Source organism: Haplochromis burtoni, unplaced genomic scaffold (assembly GCF_018398535.1).
Source record: "Haplochromis burtoni strain Fernald_Lab_line unplaced genomic scaffold, NCSU_Asbu1 Contig_180, whole genome shotgun sequence".
Classification (NCBI taxonomy): Eukaryota; Metazoa; Chordata; class Actinopteri; order Cichliformes; family Cichlidae; genus Haplochromis; species Haplochromis burtoni.
Window position 1 is genome coordinate 213,105 of NW_024582541.1, and position 20,478 is coordinate 233,582.

Consider the following 20,478-nt stretch of genomic DNA (forward strand, 5'->3'; position numbering starts at 1 on the left):
GAACCTTGAACCTGAACCTGTTGTGTCGGTTGCGAACGAAATGGCTCTTAGTAATAAAAGCATGTATAACTTTCCAAAAGTTAATAATAAATAAGAAGTGCTTGACCTTAGAAGCCTTAGTTGGTAAAAACCTAATTGAACAAATGAATTAAGAATTGTTTGTTCAGTCTTTAAGTTACAGCCCATTTTCACACCAAGCTTATTTATAATGGAAACTAAAAACGCTACGTCCAGATCAACAGAATCAACCTTTGGAGACATTGGACACAGGTGCAGTTTTGGATCATCGCTGGAACTAATTGGTTTTTATTATTGTAATTCATACTTCTCATTAAAGTTAAAAAAAAAAAATTAAGGTCATTCAGACTTTAATGTCACTTGGCAAAATATGTAATACTTTTAGGAGCAGGTAGATTTGGAAATCATCAGCACAGAATTGATACCTGGCAAATAGAATAGAACCCTGTGAAACTGGTTAGATCTAAAGCACTAAAATAATGCTGTCCACAGAGTCATTAGCTAATAAAAGATCATTTAAAAACTCTTAAGAGAAATGATTCTGTTCTGTGAAATGTTTTAAAACCTATGAAATAATAAAAACCTCGACACTTTCTTGGTACACATTCTTTGATCTGTTCCTTTAAAGTAATTCATTTCTGGTAGCAAGAACAAGGAAAAGTAGAAAACATGATCTAACACAGATAATGTACAAGATGACACGTAAAACCACCAAATGAACTGGAAGGGAATGGATATAATGCAAGTAAGGGGTAAAGTGCATGATGGAGTCAGGGTTATATAAGCATCAGGAGTGGGAAGAGATTGAGGGTTGGTAAATGAGATAAAGGGAAGAAGTCGAAGGAAGAGTAAGAGGACTGTGCTCCACGTTACATTAGGTAGCTATGAGCAGAGAACATGTCTAATTTAAATCCAATTACTCCTTGCCTGTTTTCCTGGTTTTAGACCGCCACAAACTAATTGTGGTGAATGAGGTGCTCAGAACTCAACTCATGCTAATCTAGAGCATGCACGCACACACACACGCACATTTTTATTTCTTCACACTTCATTTAAAATACTTACTATTTTAATTCACCGCAAGAGTCTGCACTTCTCAATTCACTCCAGCACTCGGAGCTGCTTCTTCACTTTTTGCTTGTTGGAATCAATTATAGGCCTCCGTTAAACCGAAACATCGCTCTTGATTGTAATTGCTGCAATAAATTGTGGTTAATTTTTCTATTACACAGAAACATAGCTTGATTAGAGTCGGGTTAGGGTTTGTTGATTGTGTAAGTACAGGAATTGTAGTATGGGATTTGCAATACAAATAGAGATGCAGGCTTTTTTAGCAATTGGGCCTAAGGATAGGGATAGACACTACAGTGTTACAGTGGTGTTTTGTGACATGAATCTTAGTCTTACATTGGTAGGACTAGAAACAGTTTTTCTAGTGTGCCTCCTCTACTTAGGACATGAGGTCTTTCTTGTGGAAAATATGTTAACAGTGTGAAAAACACAGGTATAAATGATAAATTGATGGTGGCTAAATTTTCTTCTTCAAAGCCACGTTGGCACTGAAAACACCAACGTGTGGAATTTCTTTGCTCTAAAAGTGTGCAGTCAGAATGTGTTCTCAAAATAAGGCTAATATTCTAACAATACTTGCAAGGACATTTCTAAATTGTATCATCTTCATGTTAGTGACCTCTGTGAGTCACTGATTTGAAACCATTACATCCATATTTGCACTCCAATAATGTTCAACCTGTACTGAGTAATTCGCCTGCTTTCTCTTTTACCGTGTCTGCATTTGGGCACATTTGTGAGTCAGAATGGTTTAGCGTCTTTTGCAAATCTCCACATAGACCCTACTTTTGGGGTTTTAACAGTAATGCTTACCGAGACTTTTTGTGGTTTCTAACAAAGAGATGACATTATCAAAATGATAACATGTTTTACCCAAGAGGCAACATGTGTGCAAGTGCCAAAAACTGCCACTTGAGCACCTTCAGGATAAAAAAAAAACATGTTTCAACCTGGTACCAAAAGGTTGTTTTTGTTGATAGTTTCTCCCTTCATAACAACTCTATGACTACTGAGTTATTTATTTATTTGTTTAATTCATTTTTTAAACAAATCCACCTGGGTGCTGGAGTTAGACACATAGCTGTGTTTACTGGCAGATGTCCTAACAGGCAGCTGAAACTAGAAGGTCTTTGCTAGGGTCCATTCACTGCTTTGAGTCATTAAACTAAATTTCTTCACTGTGTTTGTGGCTGATTAAACAGGAGTTAACGTTTATTAGGGCTGATGCAGAGATGAGAATTGTCAAAACAAAGTCCAAAAACACCCACGAGATCGTACAGTTCAAACATACTTGGGGAATTTAACAGACCCAGGGACAAAGGAGAAAACAGGACTATTTATACACTTGGGGCAAACTAGACATAGGTGTAGAGTAGATGATCAAGGCAATGAGACAGGATGGGGGTTCAAGGTCAAAAAGCCATTATCAACCTGATGAATGTCTCTCTTTAAAATTTTAAGGTTTTATTGCTGTAGAGAAAAATGTTTGGTAAGTAAGGTAAGTAAATGCAATTTAGTTCTCTAGGAACAGAAATGTTATTGAAAAAACAAACTCAGAACTCAGTTTGCATTGTTCATTTGATTGCTCTGCCTATCTGATGTAAACACTCTTGATTACCACAAACGTCCTCTCAGTTTTAATTATAGAATTGTTTTGATGACATACTCTTCGACTTTTCCCTTTCCCTTTCTTTTTTGTATTTTGTTACATGCTGTTCAGGAGCATCCCATAACTGTGGCTGGCTCGATGGCTAAAGCAAGCCATGGTTGGGAAGTTTAATTTGTCATACTTTTCATTCTTTTTTTAATTTTAATTTTTTTTTTATTTATCAGTGTAAAATACTTTTGTGCCACTAAGATTATGGAACTTAATATATACTTAAATATAGCTTCTTTACTGCTCGACAGATTGCATTGACTTCCTTTGTGATATTTTTCCCCAGTCCTTAAATCTAAATTCTGCTGTTCCTAATGAGAGCTGCTTTAAAAGTAGGCTGCTGCATTTTGAACTGTGTGCTGGTTAATCTTGGTGGTTAAAAAAGAAAAATCAAGATTTCTCCATTGGTCTGTCTGATCAGCATTTTTAGAATACATTTCTAGAAAATGGAATACATTCAACACTAAACATGAAGATTTACATTCATCAAGCTGTGATCTCAAGGCTGCTTAGTAATGTAAGCAACAAAGCATGTTGGCAGTGGCATTGATAGTGGTTCAAATTATGAATTTCTGTCAGCCCAAGATTTACACATGATCTTTTATGAGTTGAATAATGCTTTACAAGAACTGTAATTCCCATTGTGAGTTCCCACTGAGCCTGACTGTGTCTTGTCAGCTCTGCTTATTCATCAGCCTTCCCCCCAGAAAACTAGCCAAGTAACTTTGTGTAACTCTATTATAAGCAAACTGTCACAGAGAGCAATAGAGTTGCTGTTCCTCTCTCGAGTGTATTTAAGTAAAAACTTCAGCAATATGTGTCCCATAATCTGGAAAGTGTTTGTGGCACGTCTTATGGAGGACTGTAAAATGTGAGCGTTAGAAAATATGCTTAGGACAGAGAGATTTTTTTTTATGGTTTACGAAATACCATGTAAGAATTATTAAATGGAATTACATGTAGATGGATATATTTCGCATTCCCTGTGCCTTTCGAAAGACGAGAGTGAGGCAGAGAGAATAGGACAAATCGTAGAGTAGAAGGATGGACCGTGGCCTATTAAGAGGAGAGTCCTTTTGAAAATGTCTGCGAACAACTGGGAATCCCTAACAAGACCTTAGAGACATGGGGGAACAGTTAGCAGGGTGATATGGAGTGTGAGTAGAGAAAGGGAAAGGAGGGGATGGGTGGAGATAAGAGAGAGTATCTACTAGCTAACTTGCAATGGTAACACCACTGTAAAAAAGAGGATTAGAGTTAGGCATGCCCAGGGTCCTTTAAGCTCCGTTGTTTCACTCTGTGTCCTGTTGTGTCTCTTTGTTTCGCTGAGCCTCGGTCACTCATGAAAGCTCCTTAAAAGATTGCATATGTCCGCTAAGAATTGTTTCTTCTGTTCTGTTAAACAGACTCATACTTGTAGCAACTTTCTGCTCACTTTGACCACTCAAAGTGCTTTCTACCACAAGCCACTTAAAAACACACAATTTCAGTGCTTTTATTTATTCCTAAGCACTTTTTAGCCAACATTTATAGTCTAATGGATGCGTCAGAGGCAACCTGGGCATCTTCAGCGTCTTCGACATGTAAAGCCAGGAATCAATCCACCTCCTGATTGTTCGGCAACTCTCTCTACCACCTGAGCCGCCAATACCTTGATGACCTGTTAAGCCCAGTAACCATCCAGAGTAGAAAACAGTCTGACTGACAGGTGTGGGAAAGGCCCCAGATGGCCCCAGATGGTTCATGTAGAGGAAAAGTGCATTTCAGGCTTAATTTAATGCATTCAGGTAGCCACTTATCCTCTTTTTCCTGCTTTGTCTCTGCTATTTTGCAAATGAACATCCTTTAGATATTCAGTTTCACATTACATTCACCTCCTTCCATTCTTCTTATATTTGTTAATCAAGTAAATAAAGTAACATTCACTTAATGGATGAATGTGTAATGCTTTAGCATTACACATTCATCCATTAAGTGAATGTTACTTTTTTTTCCTTTTCATCTTCATAAAGCAACGGTGAAGCTGCATGTACACTCATGATTCAGCAGAGTTGACAGCTTTAGTGGCATGTGTGCGATATAATCCTCTGCCCGTGGTATCTTGAGTGCTGTAGCCATGCTTGATGCTTCGTGCTTGTCCACATCTCAGCTCAGTAAATATCCTCATGCTGTGTGTGGATACACATTTACACATACATAAATACAGGCATTTTGCAACTGTATATCCCTTTGGGTCATTCTTTCCCTCTCTATAAGCTGTGAAATTCTTTCTCATGTAATCACAGGTGTAGCAAGATGAAAAAATTTTTTTGGTTGATCGTTCTTATGCTTGTAAAAAGATTTTTCCCACAGTTGTGGACAGAAGTTTGCATATATATATTTAATACTTTCTTTGAACTTTTTTTTTCTTTCCAAAGAATTACCTTTAAAAAAAAAACAAGTATTGTGTTCACAAGTTTGAATTTATTAAGAATTTCCTCTAATGCACACAAGGTCAAAACTATACTTACATGTTCAAATATATACATGCAATTTCACTCATATTTGGTTAAATCTCCCTTAGCAAGTTTTACTTTGACACTTGATACCCATCAGTGTATCTTTCCTGTATTTAAATAAAACTCAAGATTTGCTTTTGTCTTGGAAAACTCGCAGCATAAATTTAACTTCTGAGATTTTTTTTGAGTAAATGATTCCTCTACACAGCATGCTACGACAAAATGTAATAATTTTAGTTAAAGTTTCCAAACCTGGAACTAGGTAGACTGCAATACAGTTGCAGACTAAAGCTGACAAACACATCTTGTTTGGTGTTACTTACACTCTCCTTTTGTAGTCTAGGTTAGTTTAAATCAATCAAAAATAATGTTTTGAAATGTTGTGCTGAAAATGCTACAACTTTGTGTGTCCCATGCCTCCATATTGGTGACCCTACCTTGAACACGCATCGAACCATGGAGTTCGCCCTGGACGGCCAGCTACTGCCGGCCCTCTAGCTCCTGCTGTGGCTATGTTTGCTGTGGCTACGTTTGCCGTGGCGCTCCAGTTGCTGGACTTCTGGCTCCACGACCCCTCGTCATGGTTTGTCCGCGTGGAGGCTCAGTTTGCTCTCCCCGGCATCTCGGCTGACGACACGAAATTTCATCATGTGGTGGCATCGTTCAACCTGCTAGCCACCCGCCGTGCGATGGCCCTCCTCCGGGACCCGCCCGTGCAAGGGAAATATGTCGCCCTTAAGGACCTACTCCCGCGGCGATACACCCTCTCCGGTGCGGAGCAAGCCAAGAAACTTCTTTCCCTCTCCAGGCTGGGCAGAAGCACGGCTCTTGAACTCACGGAAAACATGTTGTCCTTGCTCGGTTCGGACGACGGAGGATTCCTTTTCATCCATCTCTTTACCAGACAACTGCCTGTCACTGTGAGAACTGGCCTCGCCAGCTCCCCGTTTCTAGCGGCGCAGGAGTACCGCTCCCTGGCTCAAGAGGCAGATCGCATCCTGCTGGTTTCCCACACATTTGGAGTGCATGCCTCGGCCGTGGATCTGCCGGCGACACCCCCAACAGCCTTCTCCAGAGTGGACAAGCTGGCACTGACGGCAGGAACCGCTACACACCGCGGGAAAGATTTTTGTTTCTACCATCAGCGTTTTGGCGCCAGAGCGCGTTGCTGCCTGCCGCAGTCGCTGACGACATGGAAAGGCTGCTCTTCATTGAAGACTCACGCTCCGGGCACTGTTTTCTGCTGGACTCTGGCTCCCAGAAGAGCCTCATCACGCCCACCGCCGCGGACCGCTTAGCAGCAGGCCACGGACTGCGGCTGATTGCGGCTAACGGTTCTCCTATTGCAACTTATGAAGAAAGACGAGCCTCATGCTGGAAGACACGCCGGTGTGGGATGGCGGTCCGCGTTTGCTTTGCGACGTGTCTATGGGTCGCCCGTGCCCCGTCGTTCCCCTTTCGTGGCACCGTCGTGTTTTCGACTCCATCCATGCTCTCTCTCACCCGGGCTTACAGGCTTCGGTCAAGCTGGTAAGCGACAAGTTTGTTTGGCCGGGCCTGCGGAAAGCGGTAAAGAATTGGGCTGCTGCGTGTGTTCTGTGCTAACGCCCGAAGGTCCACAGGCACACTCAGGTGCCCCTCGGACCATGTGCACGACAATTTGGTCAGACCGCTCCCACAGTCACAGGGTTTCACACACCTTTTGACTGTGGTGGATCGCACCACCAGGTGGCCAGGGGTGGTTCCCCTGGCTTTCACGACAGCAGAGGTGGTGGCCAGGGGGTTTCTTTTGGATTTTGGGGGCCGGCAGGAGGTAGTTTCAGTGGACCAACTTAAGCCTGCACACATTCTGCAGGATGCGCCTGTGGTGCCAGCCCTCCGCCGCAGCCGCCCACCTGCTGCCGAAACGTTGGACTCTGACCCTCCCTCTGTGATCCCACCGTGCCCGTCGGCGCTTGTCCGGCAAGCGGAGGGTTTGGCCTGTCCTTCCCGGCCTGGTGAGCCCACAGCCAGTTCTCGGACTCCGCGTTTCAGCCGTTCTGGACATTTGATTAAGCCCCGGGTCCTGGACTAGTGGACTATTTGTTTGGGTGTTCGGGGGGCTGGGCATGTGTGGCAACCCACTAGAGGGCTCTACTCACACCCAAGCTTGGCGGTGGTGGATTTAAGTAATAATACATTTTTACATTTTTAAAAAAAAAAAATCAAAAGCCAGTTTAAAAAACTTAATATCACATTTTTACAGTGTATTCCTATTGTGATATCATTTTTATTTTAATTATTTAAAAAATACATCATCTGTGGTAGCATGTATAGATATGAAAAAGTAGCATTTCAGCACAACATTTCCAAACATGAAAACTCAATCTTTCATGTAAACTTTTGAAAGGAACAGTAGAAAACTGCTTTAACGAAACAGTTTGTGTGCCCATAAATAGTTGGAAGCACTCTAAGCTGAGCCAACATCTCCCTGGCAGTCAAAGGAAGGAAAGCAGTTCTGAGCATTTTGTTCAATGACAGTGCCAAGAATCAATTTGCATTTACTGGAGAACTGTGTTGAAGAACATCCTGCATCAACATTACTCCGAACTGCATGCAAATTCTCTACAAGCAGTTCAGTCTTAGTCTGTCTCTTTCAGATAATTTATTTTCAAAGCAACAATTTGGATTTTGTTCCTGTTGGCTGCCTGTGTCTCTTTCCTGTACTGGTGTGCTTCTTCATCTGCCTCAGCCAGTATCATGTAATTTTCACTTGGATCTCTTATCTGAAACTGATGAATGGTATCTAGTATCTGGACCTTGTAACCATTCTATCGAGGAGGCAAGGCAAGTTTATTTCTTTAGCACATTTTAACAGCAAGGCTATTCAAAGTGCTTTACATAAAATTTCAAAAGCCATCAAAGGTAATTTACAAAAGCAGCGTAAGAGGATATAAAAGAGCATTTAGACCAGGGATGTCAAACTCATTTTCCATTGAAGGCCACTTTGATCGCCGAGTGAAACATACATTGTGTAAAGACATTTAAATACACATTTAACTACACATTTAATTCCTGAGACATCTTACTATAAAATAAAGAAGTTCAATTTCAGTTTTTCTACATGATAAATATCTAAAATTACAGAAAAGATTCTGGCAGCTCACTGCCCAGACTGTCCCATATTTATAGAACTTACAGCTTATTGATTGATGAAAGTTTTCTTGTTTTAATTGAAACTTCTATGGTAGAAAGTAAAAATACAGGAACTTTTCTGTCATTTAATTGTTTATCTGTTACTTAACTACTTTAGTGTAGTAAGAATGGCTATAGAGAAGATTTTTATCAGTTGTATAACTTCTAAAACGTTCTGCCCTCTTCATATTTTCCTTGCTTGCTGTCCTTGTCCTTGCTGGGCTGATTGTGGACCCTGGGCCTTATGTTTGACACACTTGATTAGACATTAAAATAGCTATATAAAATTAAAACAGTCATTTTTTGTGAAGTTGCAAGAAGAATGAAGTAGTTATTAGTACTAAAGTTAGAAATTAGTAGTTATTTTCTTTAACCCTCTAGGGTCGACGGATGCACGAGTGCGTCAAAATCACATGACCAATTTAAGACAACACAGCAACAAGATGCAACGATGCACAGCCTCCATTTCAACTTGTCAAAAGTGTGGACTGCAAACTATATACCAGTTTTTGAATTGTGTTGATAGGCCATGTAAAACGAGAGTTATGATAAAAGAAAAATACACGCTATGTTTGTGTCTGAATAAAATGGTATAAACAGTGTTTTCTAAGGACAGCGCTAGCAACCACTCTCCCCTTTGGAGCAAAAAATTTTTTTTTAAAGAAAAACACCCCTTTCCTATTGGTGTTAAAGTGTACCATGTCAACGAATCACAAAATTATATGTGGCATTTGGTTGTTTAGGAAGAGGGGGTAAGTTTTAGGAGTGACACCAGATATGAGGTATGAGGGCTGTGCCGAAGAGAGTGATACCAAACAAAGCAAGATGAACAGTTTTTAAAGGTGAAATATAGAAGTAAAATCAAAAGTAGTCAAAAACGGCCAATTATACCCTGGACCCCAGAGGGTTAATAACGCTTGAATAATTCAGTTCTGCTCACATTTTTTACAGCAGTATGAAGCTAAAATCTCAGTATACAAAGATATCCTGTAAACAGAATGGTGTTGTTGGAAAGGCTAAGAAAAATAATTGAAAACTCACTTTGTTCATTTTGTGCTGAAATTAAAAGACATACAAATATGTTCTAGCTGATCAATCTTTCACACACAGAGCTAGTATCCATACACGTGCTGAAATTCACACAATTTCCCATAGTGAATTAGAAAGAAGCAAAATTTTAGACCTTATTTCCAATTCTGGCCCACTGTACGACTGAGAGCTAATGAAACACCTCAGATGGAGTCCAGCAGCAGTCTTTCATCTCACACATCCAGTTAGTGGCTAGTGGTTCTCAGGGGCACAGATGTACTGTTCATCTGCCTTCCAGTGACCCTGAGTGTAAAGCCACCTGAAACAAGAGCCAAGCTCTCTGTCAAGGATTAAATTAGTTACATCTGACAAGAATCTAGATTTCCTTTGGTTCAAAAAAAAGTTCATCTCTATTATTTTTTCTGCTTTTGCAAAAGCAAAACAGAATGTAAATCTTTTCTTATGAGTCGATACTGAGTATTGACAAAGGCCGATTATGATAATATAATATTTTTAATATAATTATTATTATATAATAATAATTTGCAGACATCTGTAGTATTCTGATTGATAATAATAATAATAATGGATTGGATTTATGTAGCGCTTTTCAAGGCACCCAAAGCGCTTTACAATACCACTATTCAACAACCACATATTGTTGATGTAAGTTGATACAGATTTGAGCAGGTAAAATTCACCACAATATGCTTTGTTTAATCTATAAATATAATAATTTACAGTATATTAGAATAACCTTCAGTACACTTTTGATCAGGATATGTTTTTCAGTGCACACATAAACAAATATGTTGGACTGATTATCTCTATGCTGGACTATTGATGTTTGTTATTATCAGGTTTTATCGATCTTATAATTCCCTAAAAAGCCCCCAGCTTTGAGAGGATGAGAGTTCATTTTGCTTGTTTCTGTTTTCTCCCATATTAGTTTCTTGTCATTGGCTCCCAGTTAAATCCAGAATTGAATTTAAAATCCTTCTCATCACATACAACATCTTGAATAATCAGGTCCTGTCATACATGCACATGATCCTAACAGAGTACTCTGGTTCCCAGAGTTTCTAAAAGTAGAGCCTTCAGCTGTCAGCTCCTCTCCCATGGAACCAGCTCCCAGTTTGACACCCTCTCTATTTTCAAGATTAGGTTTTTTGATAGAGCTTGTAGTTGGGGCTAGATCAGATGTCCCTGAACCATCTTCTAGCTATGCTGCTTCAGGCTCAGAATGCTGAAGGACTTAATAGGATACACTGTGCACTTCTTCTCCGCTCACCTTTTTTACTCTTCACATATTTTTACGCCACTGCAGCATTAATTGTAGTCTCCTCTCTCCCTCACCCTGCTTTGTCCCGTCTCCCTATGTTGTGGTTTCATTTGTCTTCTCTTTTTCGTATCTTTTTCCTCTTACCCCCCCAACTGGTCACAGCAGATGGCCCCTACCTGAGCCTGGTTCTGCTACTGTTGAAATGGGGCCGTCTGATTGTTGAGGTTTTGTCTGTCTTATTGTTGGGTCTTTACCCTACAATAAAAATCGCCTTGAGGCGGCTTTTGTTGTGAATTCGTGCTATATAGATAAACTTCAATTGAATTTAATTGGAAACTGAATGTAATTAATATAAAGACAGGATCGAAAATGGAGCGCTCACTGATAACCCAGTTGTTGCAACAGCAAAATATTAAGTTAATTTTAATAAATGAATTATTATAAAGGTAAAACAGTGAAAGTTTGTCATGTCTGCTTTTCCTTCAGTGGACTTGTAGCCTCTCTCATTCACCACCACCCACATTGCTCCACCTCAGTCTGCAGCCCTCCTCGGCTCTGCTCCTCAGGCCTGAAGTCAGTTCAGCTGATCTGCTGTGTATTTCACTTTTTTTTGCTCTGATTACTACTTTGGACTCTCTGCTCTGACAGTAGAAATCTGCCCAATTCTCTACACTTCCAGCCCCGGGTCAGCACCGTAGTAACCATTCATCTTTTATCTAACTACAGTGCCCTGTGTATTCATCTATCAATCACATCTAGCTGTTTCTTGCTCATGTGTCAACAATGCAGGTGTGCTGTAAATGTAAAGTGCAGCATTTTTACAGTGATTTCTGTTGGGGGTCAAATTCTCTTGGCGGCTTTAAGTAGAGGTGTTTGTAATAATTTGTCATTTTAGCCAGATAAGTAATGAAGTATGAGATGATGAGTTTTATACACAGCTACATAAATGACCCTCTTGGTGGTTCTAATATTAACCAAACTAAAGCTAACCGTTGCCGTTTCAAACGTGTAGCACCAGGGTGATTCTCCACCCGTGTTGTGGAGCCGTGCTTAACATTCTTCTTTAAATTCGAAGTAGGACACTTATGCATTTTGTGATGTTTTTGATATAATGTTCCCCGTTACATTAGTAAGGGAGGACCTTTGATTGGGCCTTTCCATACAACCAGATCTGCTCCACTGTTCCTCCAGAAAGATCACCCAATCGCTGAAATGTTACTGGAGTAATGAACGATATTCTTCCAAAAAGGTAAAGGTGATTCCTCAGAACATCTTTGTATGGATTTACAGTCATCCTTCCTTCTAAGGAGACAGACCCCCACCCCAGCATAACAGAGCCAGCAGATCCTCTCCATACAGGGGTCAAGGGTTCAAGTCTTTTTCCTTCATTAGTCACTCGCCTGTATATCTGGGATATTTCAGACTACTGGCCTCGTCCTTGTATCACTCATATGTCAGATTTTATCGCTTTAGCATTTCTAACTTGGCGTGACTTTTACGACATTAAAAAATGAGAATCTTCTTTCATCTTAAACACAACAGAAGCTGATGAAGTGTGCCGTAGGTGTCAGGGCCTGATTGAAGAGAGAGGCTGTTAATTCTGCTCAGATCCCAAGGCATTCTCACATCTCGCTGCAGACACAGTTTGATTTAGTGAAGAGGGTCCTGTAGAGACTGTCAGCAGCTGAAAACTGATGCCCAGCTTGACAAAAGACAGAACACACTGCCAGAACAGGCTCGCCCACTCATTCTAACTCAGGTCAGACGGCAAGAGTGTGTGTGTGTGTGTGTGTGTGTGTGTGTGTGTGCGCGCGCGCGCGCAGGCTTATTTTGTAGTTTTTTCCCTTATGTCTGTATTCGTAGCTCTTGTGTCAAGTAATGTGCATAATTTTGGATATTAGCTTGATTCTACATTTTCGTGTCAGTCTTTTTAATTCTCTGGATTTAAAAAAAACAAACTGGGAGAACATCAATGATATTGTCACATTTCAGTAACCTGCTGTGAAACTCCTGATATTCATGCACATGATAAGCTGATTTTCACCCCCACCACTGCCACCCACCTAAACATTTCTGCACATTTAACACACCCTTCCTTTGACAGCAGTGGTCTTTGTGAGCAGGACAGTGGGAACTCCACACTGTAAAAACTGTTAAGCGTTAGCTTGAAGAAGACGAAACACCTCAAATATGAGGCGGTCCAAAATTTTAATCCATAGGAAAGCCTCAAATCCTTGTCAGAGCCCTTGTGGGTCATAACTGTTTTTGGAAGGATAAGGAAAGCTTCCAGATTCTTGCTTTTAATGTGGTGTAGGTGATCATATTTGGAGTCTGAGTTTAAACTGAATATTAAGCCTTGCATTAAAATGTGCACTTAGTTGAATTGTGTTAACTGTTCTGGATATTATATAGTTAAGTGTAGAAAAAGGCAGATTTTGATCTCTGTGAAGAGTTTTAGCTCAATCCTGCTTAATGCTCCCAAATCAGCCGAATCTGTTCCCGTTTCTCTGACCTTCTCCTTCCTCTCAAATGTCTCCTGTCCAGTTTTCTTTCTGGCACACTCACCTCCTCTCATCCTTCTCTCTTGTTGAAAAGATAAATAAATGAACCCAAGGGTAAAGTTAAAGTCACTGGATGACTGGTGATATGAGCAGCACACTGTCACAGAATGTACGTAAAAGCGTGAATTTGTCTGTTTCTGTCCTGGGGCAGAAGTCCAGATGTCAGGTTGCAGTGATGACTGAGCAGCACACAGTGAGCATGCATGCATGTGTGTGTGTGTGTGTGCGTGCAAGTTGGACAAAACAAAAGTGAGAGGGATGGGGGAAGTAATTCTCTTCACGCTTGACTGCGTGTAGAACTGTGATTGCTCTTCCTCAGGTGTGACAGCGGCCCCTGAAAGCACGCATTCGATGCGATTATTGTGTGAGTTTAGCCCCCAAGTTGTGCGCATGCTAAGTATGATAAAATGATTTCCGAAGCTGCGTGTGTGTTTGCGAGTTGCTGTCAGCACAGGTACGGCATGTTCTTTTTAAATGTCTGAGCTCTTCTGCTTTGGCAGAATGAGAGATGTAGAGTGGGAGGGAGCTGTCAGTGTAGGGACATTTAACGGGTGGGAGGTGTGTGTGTGTGTGTGTGTATTTGTTTCAGGGTTGCCCAGTATGAGGGGATTAACCCTGTGGGAGTTTGCACTCTCATGTGTACTCCAGAAAGCACATTGAAATGTGACAGAAGAACTGCCACACACACACACACACACACACACACACACACACACACACACACACACACACACACACACAGACTTTGCTTTCAGTCCGTCACATCCACAAGCCTTCGTGTGTACATTCACACGTAATCTGGATCTCTGTCTGTCTCTGTTTCTTTGTTTCAGCTTCACTACACACACACACACACGCACAGGTCGTTTCCAGCACCGAGGGGTCTGTGCAGATCGTGTTGTTGTGACACAGACAGACTACTGAGCGACCTTTAAGTTGAGGCCACGTGGCTGGATGTGGTCTGGACCCAGGGAGGGACGACATGAAGCCAAAAGAAGAATCAAGTCAGGGTGGAAAAGGTTCAGTTTGGCAGGGAAATCCTCCTCTGGTCGCTATGACAACGGTCACACCAATATGAACACACTCCATCATGCTTCTTCCCAGTCTTCCCCTGATTTAATGCCCAAAAATGTTTGTAGACAGCTCTCTCCGGTGCTCGGTGTAATGTTTCCACAGTTTTCTGTTTTTTAGTGCCAAAATTATTTATCATCTGAGCTTCTTCAAACACGTAAGCCTGCATGAACTTTGAGAAGATAAGATGTGGGCAGCATCCTTTCATGTTCCCCTTAAGGAAGAATTTTCTTTACCACACAGCATATTTAGTAATAGACACAGAAGTAGTTCAACACAGCAGCACGGTGGCACGGTGGTTAGCACTGTTGCCGCACAGCAAGAAGGTCCTGAGTTCAATTCCACCATCAGGCCGGGGTCTTTCTGTGTGGAGTTTGCATGTTCTCCCCGTGTTTGCGTGGGTTCCCTCCGGGTACTCCGGCTTCCTCCCACCGTCCAAAGACATGCAGCTGTGGGGATAGGTTAATTGGATAATCCAAATTGTCACTAGGTATGAATGTGAGTGCGAATGGTTATTTGTCCCTGTGTGTTGGCCCTGCGACAGACTGGCGACCTGTCCAGCGTGTACCCCGCCTCTCGCCCTATGAAGGCTGGGATAGGCTCCAGCGCCCCCCTGAAAAGGATAAGCGGAAGCGAATGGATGGATGGATGGATTTGAGCGGCGTAATCTATTGATAGTTTTTTGGCTTTTGAAGTGCAGATGGCTATCGGCACAAATGAGCATCTAAATGGCTGAGTGGAGCACTTGGGGAGCTCTGAGACAGCCAGTGAATGAGAAGGCTCATTGAGACGGGGTGAAGAGGATGCAAACAGTTCCGCATGGTGGCCCGGGTGAGTGCTGGCTGGCACGCTTACAGAAGAGGAGAGTCTCCTCCAGCAGACAATTTTGTCTAATGACTAAAGAACAATTAGCGATGAAAGCAGGATCGGGAGTACCTGTGTGCTCTAGTTTATTACAGCCACCTGTACATGTGGACATGTAACAGGGTGCAGCGTTATTGTACGGAGTGGATCACAGTACACGGATAAGTTCACATTAACATGTCCTACACACCCCCACGTGCACTCGCATACTACAGGTTGAATTAATAGGAATAATAACAATACATTATTGATGACTGTGTCAATACAGCTGTAGTTAGAAGACCAAAAACATACATCTGAAAGGCAAAGAGCAGGATTTCTGTTTATATCTATACTGTATATTGCAGTGCAGTGTCAATGTGTGTATTAGCATTATTAATCAGTGTTAATAATGTGTGAAGTTGATTAATGTGCTTCACATTGCTGTATGCACTTCAGAGTTACTGCCTAATTCAATTTAAATATGGATGTTTCTAGCCACTGGGTAACCCATAGGAAGATGAAGGACCGTGATATTTTACTGTATCATTATTTTTGTTTAATCCATATTTCATACTGATCATTATGTACTCTGTGAAGGGATGACATCATTTCTAATATTCCCAGATCACAGTTCTGATATATTAATGTTGTTTTATCACTGATACCAAAACAGTGTTTAGATCTTTTTATTAAATGCTTTGCTAGCAGCTCTAAGAGTTAGTACTGCAGCACAGCAGCATTTAAGGAATCACAGGGACAGCTGGGTAATGCTGATGATTAGCAGGTTTGTGTTTAACAGGTTTGCTATTAGAGTTGAGCATGTTAGCAAATTTGGACTAAATGCAAAGTACAGCTGACTTTGATGGGAATGATATTCATTGTCAACCATATAGTTGTGCAAAAGGGAGGTGTCGGAGGGTAACTAGACTCATTAAGATGCATCATCTAGGAATTATACATCTCTGTGAATTGTATCAGTATCTGAAAGTGATGTCCATAACAATTAGGAAAAAATCTATTAAAGACCTGACACAATATCAGAGAGATGCATCAGTTGTTTACTGAGCATTCAGCACAATGGTCTCTGTCAAATGGTGGCTGTCAAGAAGACATTCTGAAGGAAGGGAAACTGGGAGAAAAGGCTGAGGTATCCCACATTACACAAGAACTGGACTAACAGGACTAAACCAATGTCGGCAGGAAGTCAGCAACGATGTACAATAGTGGCTCGAGAGTTGGGAGTTCGCCTTGTAATCTGAAGGTTGCCGGTTCGAGCCTCGGCTCGGACAGACTCGGTCGTTGTGTCCTTGGGCAAGACACTTCACCTACACCTACTGGTGTTAGCTAGAAGGGCAGCCTCGCTTCTGTCAGTCTGCCCCAGGGCAGCTGTGGCTACAGCTGTAGCTTGCCTCCACCAGTGTGTGAATGTGAGAGTGAATGGGTGGATGACTGGGTGTGCTTTGGAGTCCCTAGAGGGGACTAGTAAAAGCGCTATACAAATACAGGCCATTTACCATTTACAATAGTGAGTGTCTACAGCCATCTGTAAGACACGGTGGAGGCTCTGTCATGGTTTGGAGCTGTTGTTGGAGAACTTGTCAAAATTGATGCAATTTATCAATCTAGGAAAGTACTTTCAGATTTTGACCCACCATTCAATACCAACTGGGAAGGATGTGAATCGCAATGGCTGCATTTTTCAGCATGACAGTGTAAACACACGGTCAGTGCAGGAACAGCGAATCTGGATAGGAAAAGCACACTATCAAACACTGTCAGTCATGGATTGGCCTTCCCGCCTGGACCTCAGCACTATTGAAGCAGTGTGACATCTCGACAAAGAACACAACGAAAGGCAGTCGACCTCCAAAGAAGAGAAAGGGGACGTCTGGAGAACTATTCCTGAAGACCCATAAGACTACTTTGGGGGATTTCCTTACCTGGATGATTTTGCATGCATCAAGATGTTCCTGAAGACTGCCTGAACAAACAACAGGAAAGCTTTCCTAATAGTTCAGACTGTGCTAAAGGATAAGGTGGTCATTTCTCTCACGAGCAAAAGTACAATTTATTATTGGAAAAACAAACAAGACCTGATTAAGTTCAACTGCTGTGTGGATAAAACAGTGCAGAGGTTTAACCTACCTGGCTCAAGCTTGTCTTAGATGTTTATATACTGCAGATACTCTGTCGATCATTCAAACCTGTAACCAGTGTTTGTTTCCTATACTGCCTCTGGTTGTCAGCTTATTATACCGACGGTCATGTCAGTCTACTCAAGAAGTTTCACCTCTACCCTCCTGCAGTCGTCCGATCTCGTCTCCTTTCTCCTTCCTTTTCTCGTTTTTCCCTCCGCTCCTTGTTTGTATTGTCATTTCTCGCTCCGTTGTGAACCAGAGGTGGTGCAGGGCCAGGAGGAAATGACACGTGTCTGACAGGAAACCGCCCAGGGACCAGACAGGGCAGCTCTCTTTAACTTCGCTCTGCTGCCTGTCCAACACTGCAGTGACACACAGACATGCACAAAGACAGGCAGCCGGTTTTTCTCTCTCTGGTGACCTGAAGCCCAAATTCACATTCTTGTGAATACATACTTAAATTATTTGTTTGGGTTTTTGTCTTTTTTTAAAGCGTCATTGCTGCAGGCAGGACTGGTGAACCACGCATGTATCCCCCACACAGACACACACATAATAATTTCTTGACTTGGTGTGGGCATGACAGCATAGCAGCCACTGACCCACGTTTGAATGTGGTGTTTTTGGGAGGGTTATTTTGGGTGAGTGTATGGGAGTAGTACAGCTGTATTAAAGGAATAAAGAGAGCAATCATGATCAGCACGAGGCTGCGCTGTGTGCCGAGATGATGCGTTGACACAGAAATGGTTTAAAGATGTAATTACACTGAACATCTTTCTCCCGGACAGTAACACTCTTCTTTAGTGACTGGACTGCTGCCACACAGATGGAAGTAACATAAAAATGACAATCCAATTACTCAAACCATTTTCACGCTTGGCCAAATGGCGACAACTGACTTTCTTTTTTTTTTGTTCGTATTAAAACAAATGGTTTCTATTTACTGTTCCAGCACTCGTTTGATTTTTCTGCTTCTCAGCTGTAATTCCTGTGTCCCACACACAGAATTCCAGTTTTCCATGTTGCTAAAACAAAATGTGTGTATGCATTAGGAATTAGCATACAGGAGGGGCTAGCTTCACTGAAATCACTGCCTTTGAGCAGATGCACAATACTTCAACTCAGTTCACTTTTATTAATTTACAAGCATAACAGCATGTCTTCTGTTTGATGTCAGTGAGAGCAGCATACTAATATGGTCATATCAGGCACATGTCAGCATAGAAGCCACACCCCAGAGTAGAAGCCACACCCACCTGCTGTTCAAACCTTTTGTCTATGAGGGACAGCCAATCAAAAGAAGCCTGATTTAAAGCGAAGACCATAGGAGTTAAAGTGGCTTGTTTGAGACAGAGGATGGTCTACCAAGTACTAGCTGGAGATGAGATGTTAACTATTTTAACTGGAGCTTGGATTGAGTTTAATTAACCTCTCTTAATCCCGATTTGTTAATTAGAGATTCAGCACGTACGCTTCTATATGCAAACATTATCCTAATCTTGAAGCATAAATGTTATCATAATGGCGAACTGATTTATGGTCAAAGAAATGTTTACTGCACCTTGTTGATCAGTTCTGTCCTTGTAATCTGATGCCACATACTTTTTGCTTGGCTCTTTCAGGTCTTGATGCTCGCTGATGGGGACACGGAGAGTTTCCTGTGCCAGCGCCTGCCCATCCTCTCCTCCATGTCGCAGCTGCGCGGTGTAGCCACAGCCTACGTCTGTCAGGACTTCACGTGCTCTCTGCCCGTCACCGACCCACAGGAGCTCCGCCGGTTACTCCTGGACGGAACTACAGACACGCAGATAGAATGACAGCTGAATAAACTGACCGAGCATGTTATCCTCAAAAACTGCTCTTCTAAGACCTGCAGCTCAAGCCTAGTTCTTTTTTTGTTGGATGTGGCTAGTGAGTCCGGCTTTGCCATCACTGGATGGCGGTGCTTTAGCAGCTGATGTTGGTAGGGGTAGGGCTAAGGTACCTTGAGGGTGTCGTCCTGCTAGCCATTCCACATCTGTTACTCCAGCCTGTTCTTTATCAGCAATACCAGGTATTACCTCAAATATCAGCTCCAGGTTTTAATTCAAATCAATGTGTAGAAATGCTTAGATGAGCTAAGCAACAGTGGCAATCTGAAAAACCTGTAGCAACTTTGCAAAAAGTTGTAGCTTTACCGTTACCCCAGAAGATCCCTAATAGAGGATAAGCTGAGAGCCCTTTAAATGAACTGGGCCAATAACATTTTGCAGAGGGACCTCTCCGGCATGCGTTCCAGCTCCTGTGTTCACGACACACGGATTTGACAGAGGAGACCTGCCTGGCGGCGGTTGATTTGTGTGTAACCGTGTAAATACATTTTTAAAACCATTGCATATGATGCTTTTATCTGTGAGGAGCGAGTCTACTGAAACTGTTGCACAAAAGATCCGCCTTGTGAATGTTGTCTTTACCTTTAGACATCATAAAAAAACAGAGCATGTATATTCACAACCCCCGAATAATAAATCTATTTCTCCTACAAGCAGTGGGTGTTTGATTTTTGGATTGATGCTTCTGTTTTGTTTGAATGTGCTGCGTTATGTAATGCAGCTATAAAGGTGCCCAGAATAAGTGTCATTTTTGTGGTGTTCGTTTTTGTCTGTGACGTCCAAGATGGGGAAATCCCATGAAGGAGTGAGTGAGTCTGTCCCAGCAGCGTTTTTCTTCTCTGTACTATAAATACTCGTACAGAGAGAAGCCGTCAGTTGTGTATTCTCTTGCTGTCTGTTTCCCGCTGTAGGCTGGGCCAATGTAATGTAAACATTGTGTGAAACACTTGGGAGTGTGTGTATTACTGCGTGTGTTTTAGGGAGACACAGATGGACCGCCGATGTCGAGGCAGGCAAGTCTCTGAGGGTCGTCCTCTGGGCTGCGGAAGCAAAGCGAGAAGAAAAAGACGAGAGGAGAAATGCAAAGTTTCCGCAATGGTGGCGGCAGATTCGTGTCCTTCACCTCGCATCCACCGCTGTCCTTTAACAACACGCAGACCATCTGCACTTGTTTACTTTTGTCTCTGTACTTTTGTCAGCCAAGTCTCCGCCCTCCCCTCCTTTTTTTCGTGTCACCTTAAGATTGAGGAGGGATCGTATTG

The 20,478-nt window shown here is 42.0% G+C and overlaps 1 protein-coding gene across 4 annotated transcripts in view; it reads left to right on the top strand.

The window, feature by feature from the left end:
• spata20 (spermatogenesis associated 20) overlaps nt 1-19,869 on the top strand; it is a 65,700-nt gene extending 45,831 nt beyond the window's left edge. For all 4 annotated transcript variants that reach the window (XM_042225724.1, XM_042225723.1, XM_042225722.1 and 1 more), the window contains one exon: nt 18,968-19,869. In XM_042225724.1, the coding sequence (XP_042081658.1) occupies nt 18,968-19,162 (195 nt within the window). In that variant the 3' untranslated portion in view covers nt 19,163-19,869. The remainder of the gene's footprint in view (nt 1-18,967) is intronic.
• The last annotated feature ends 609 nt before the right edge of the window (nt 19,870-20,478 follow it).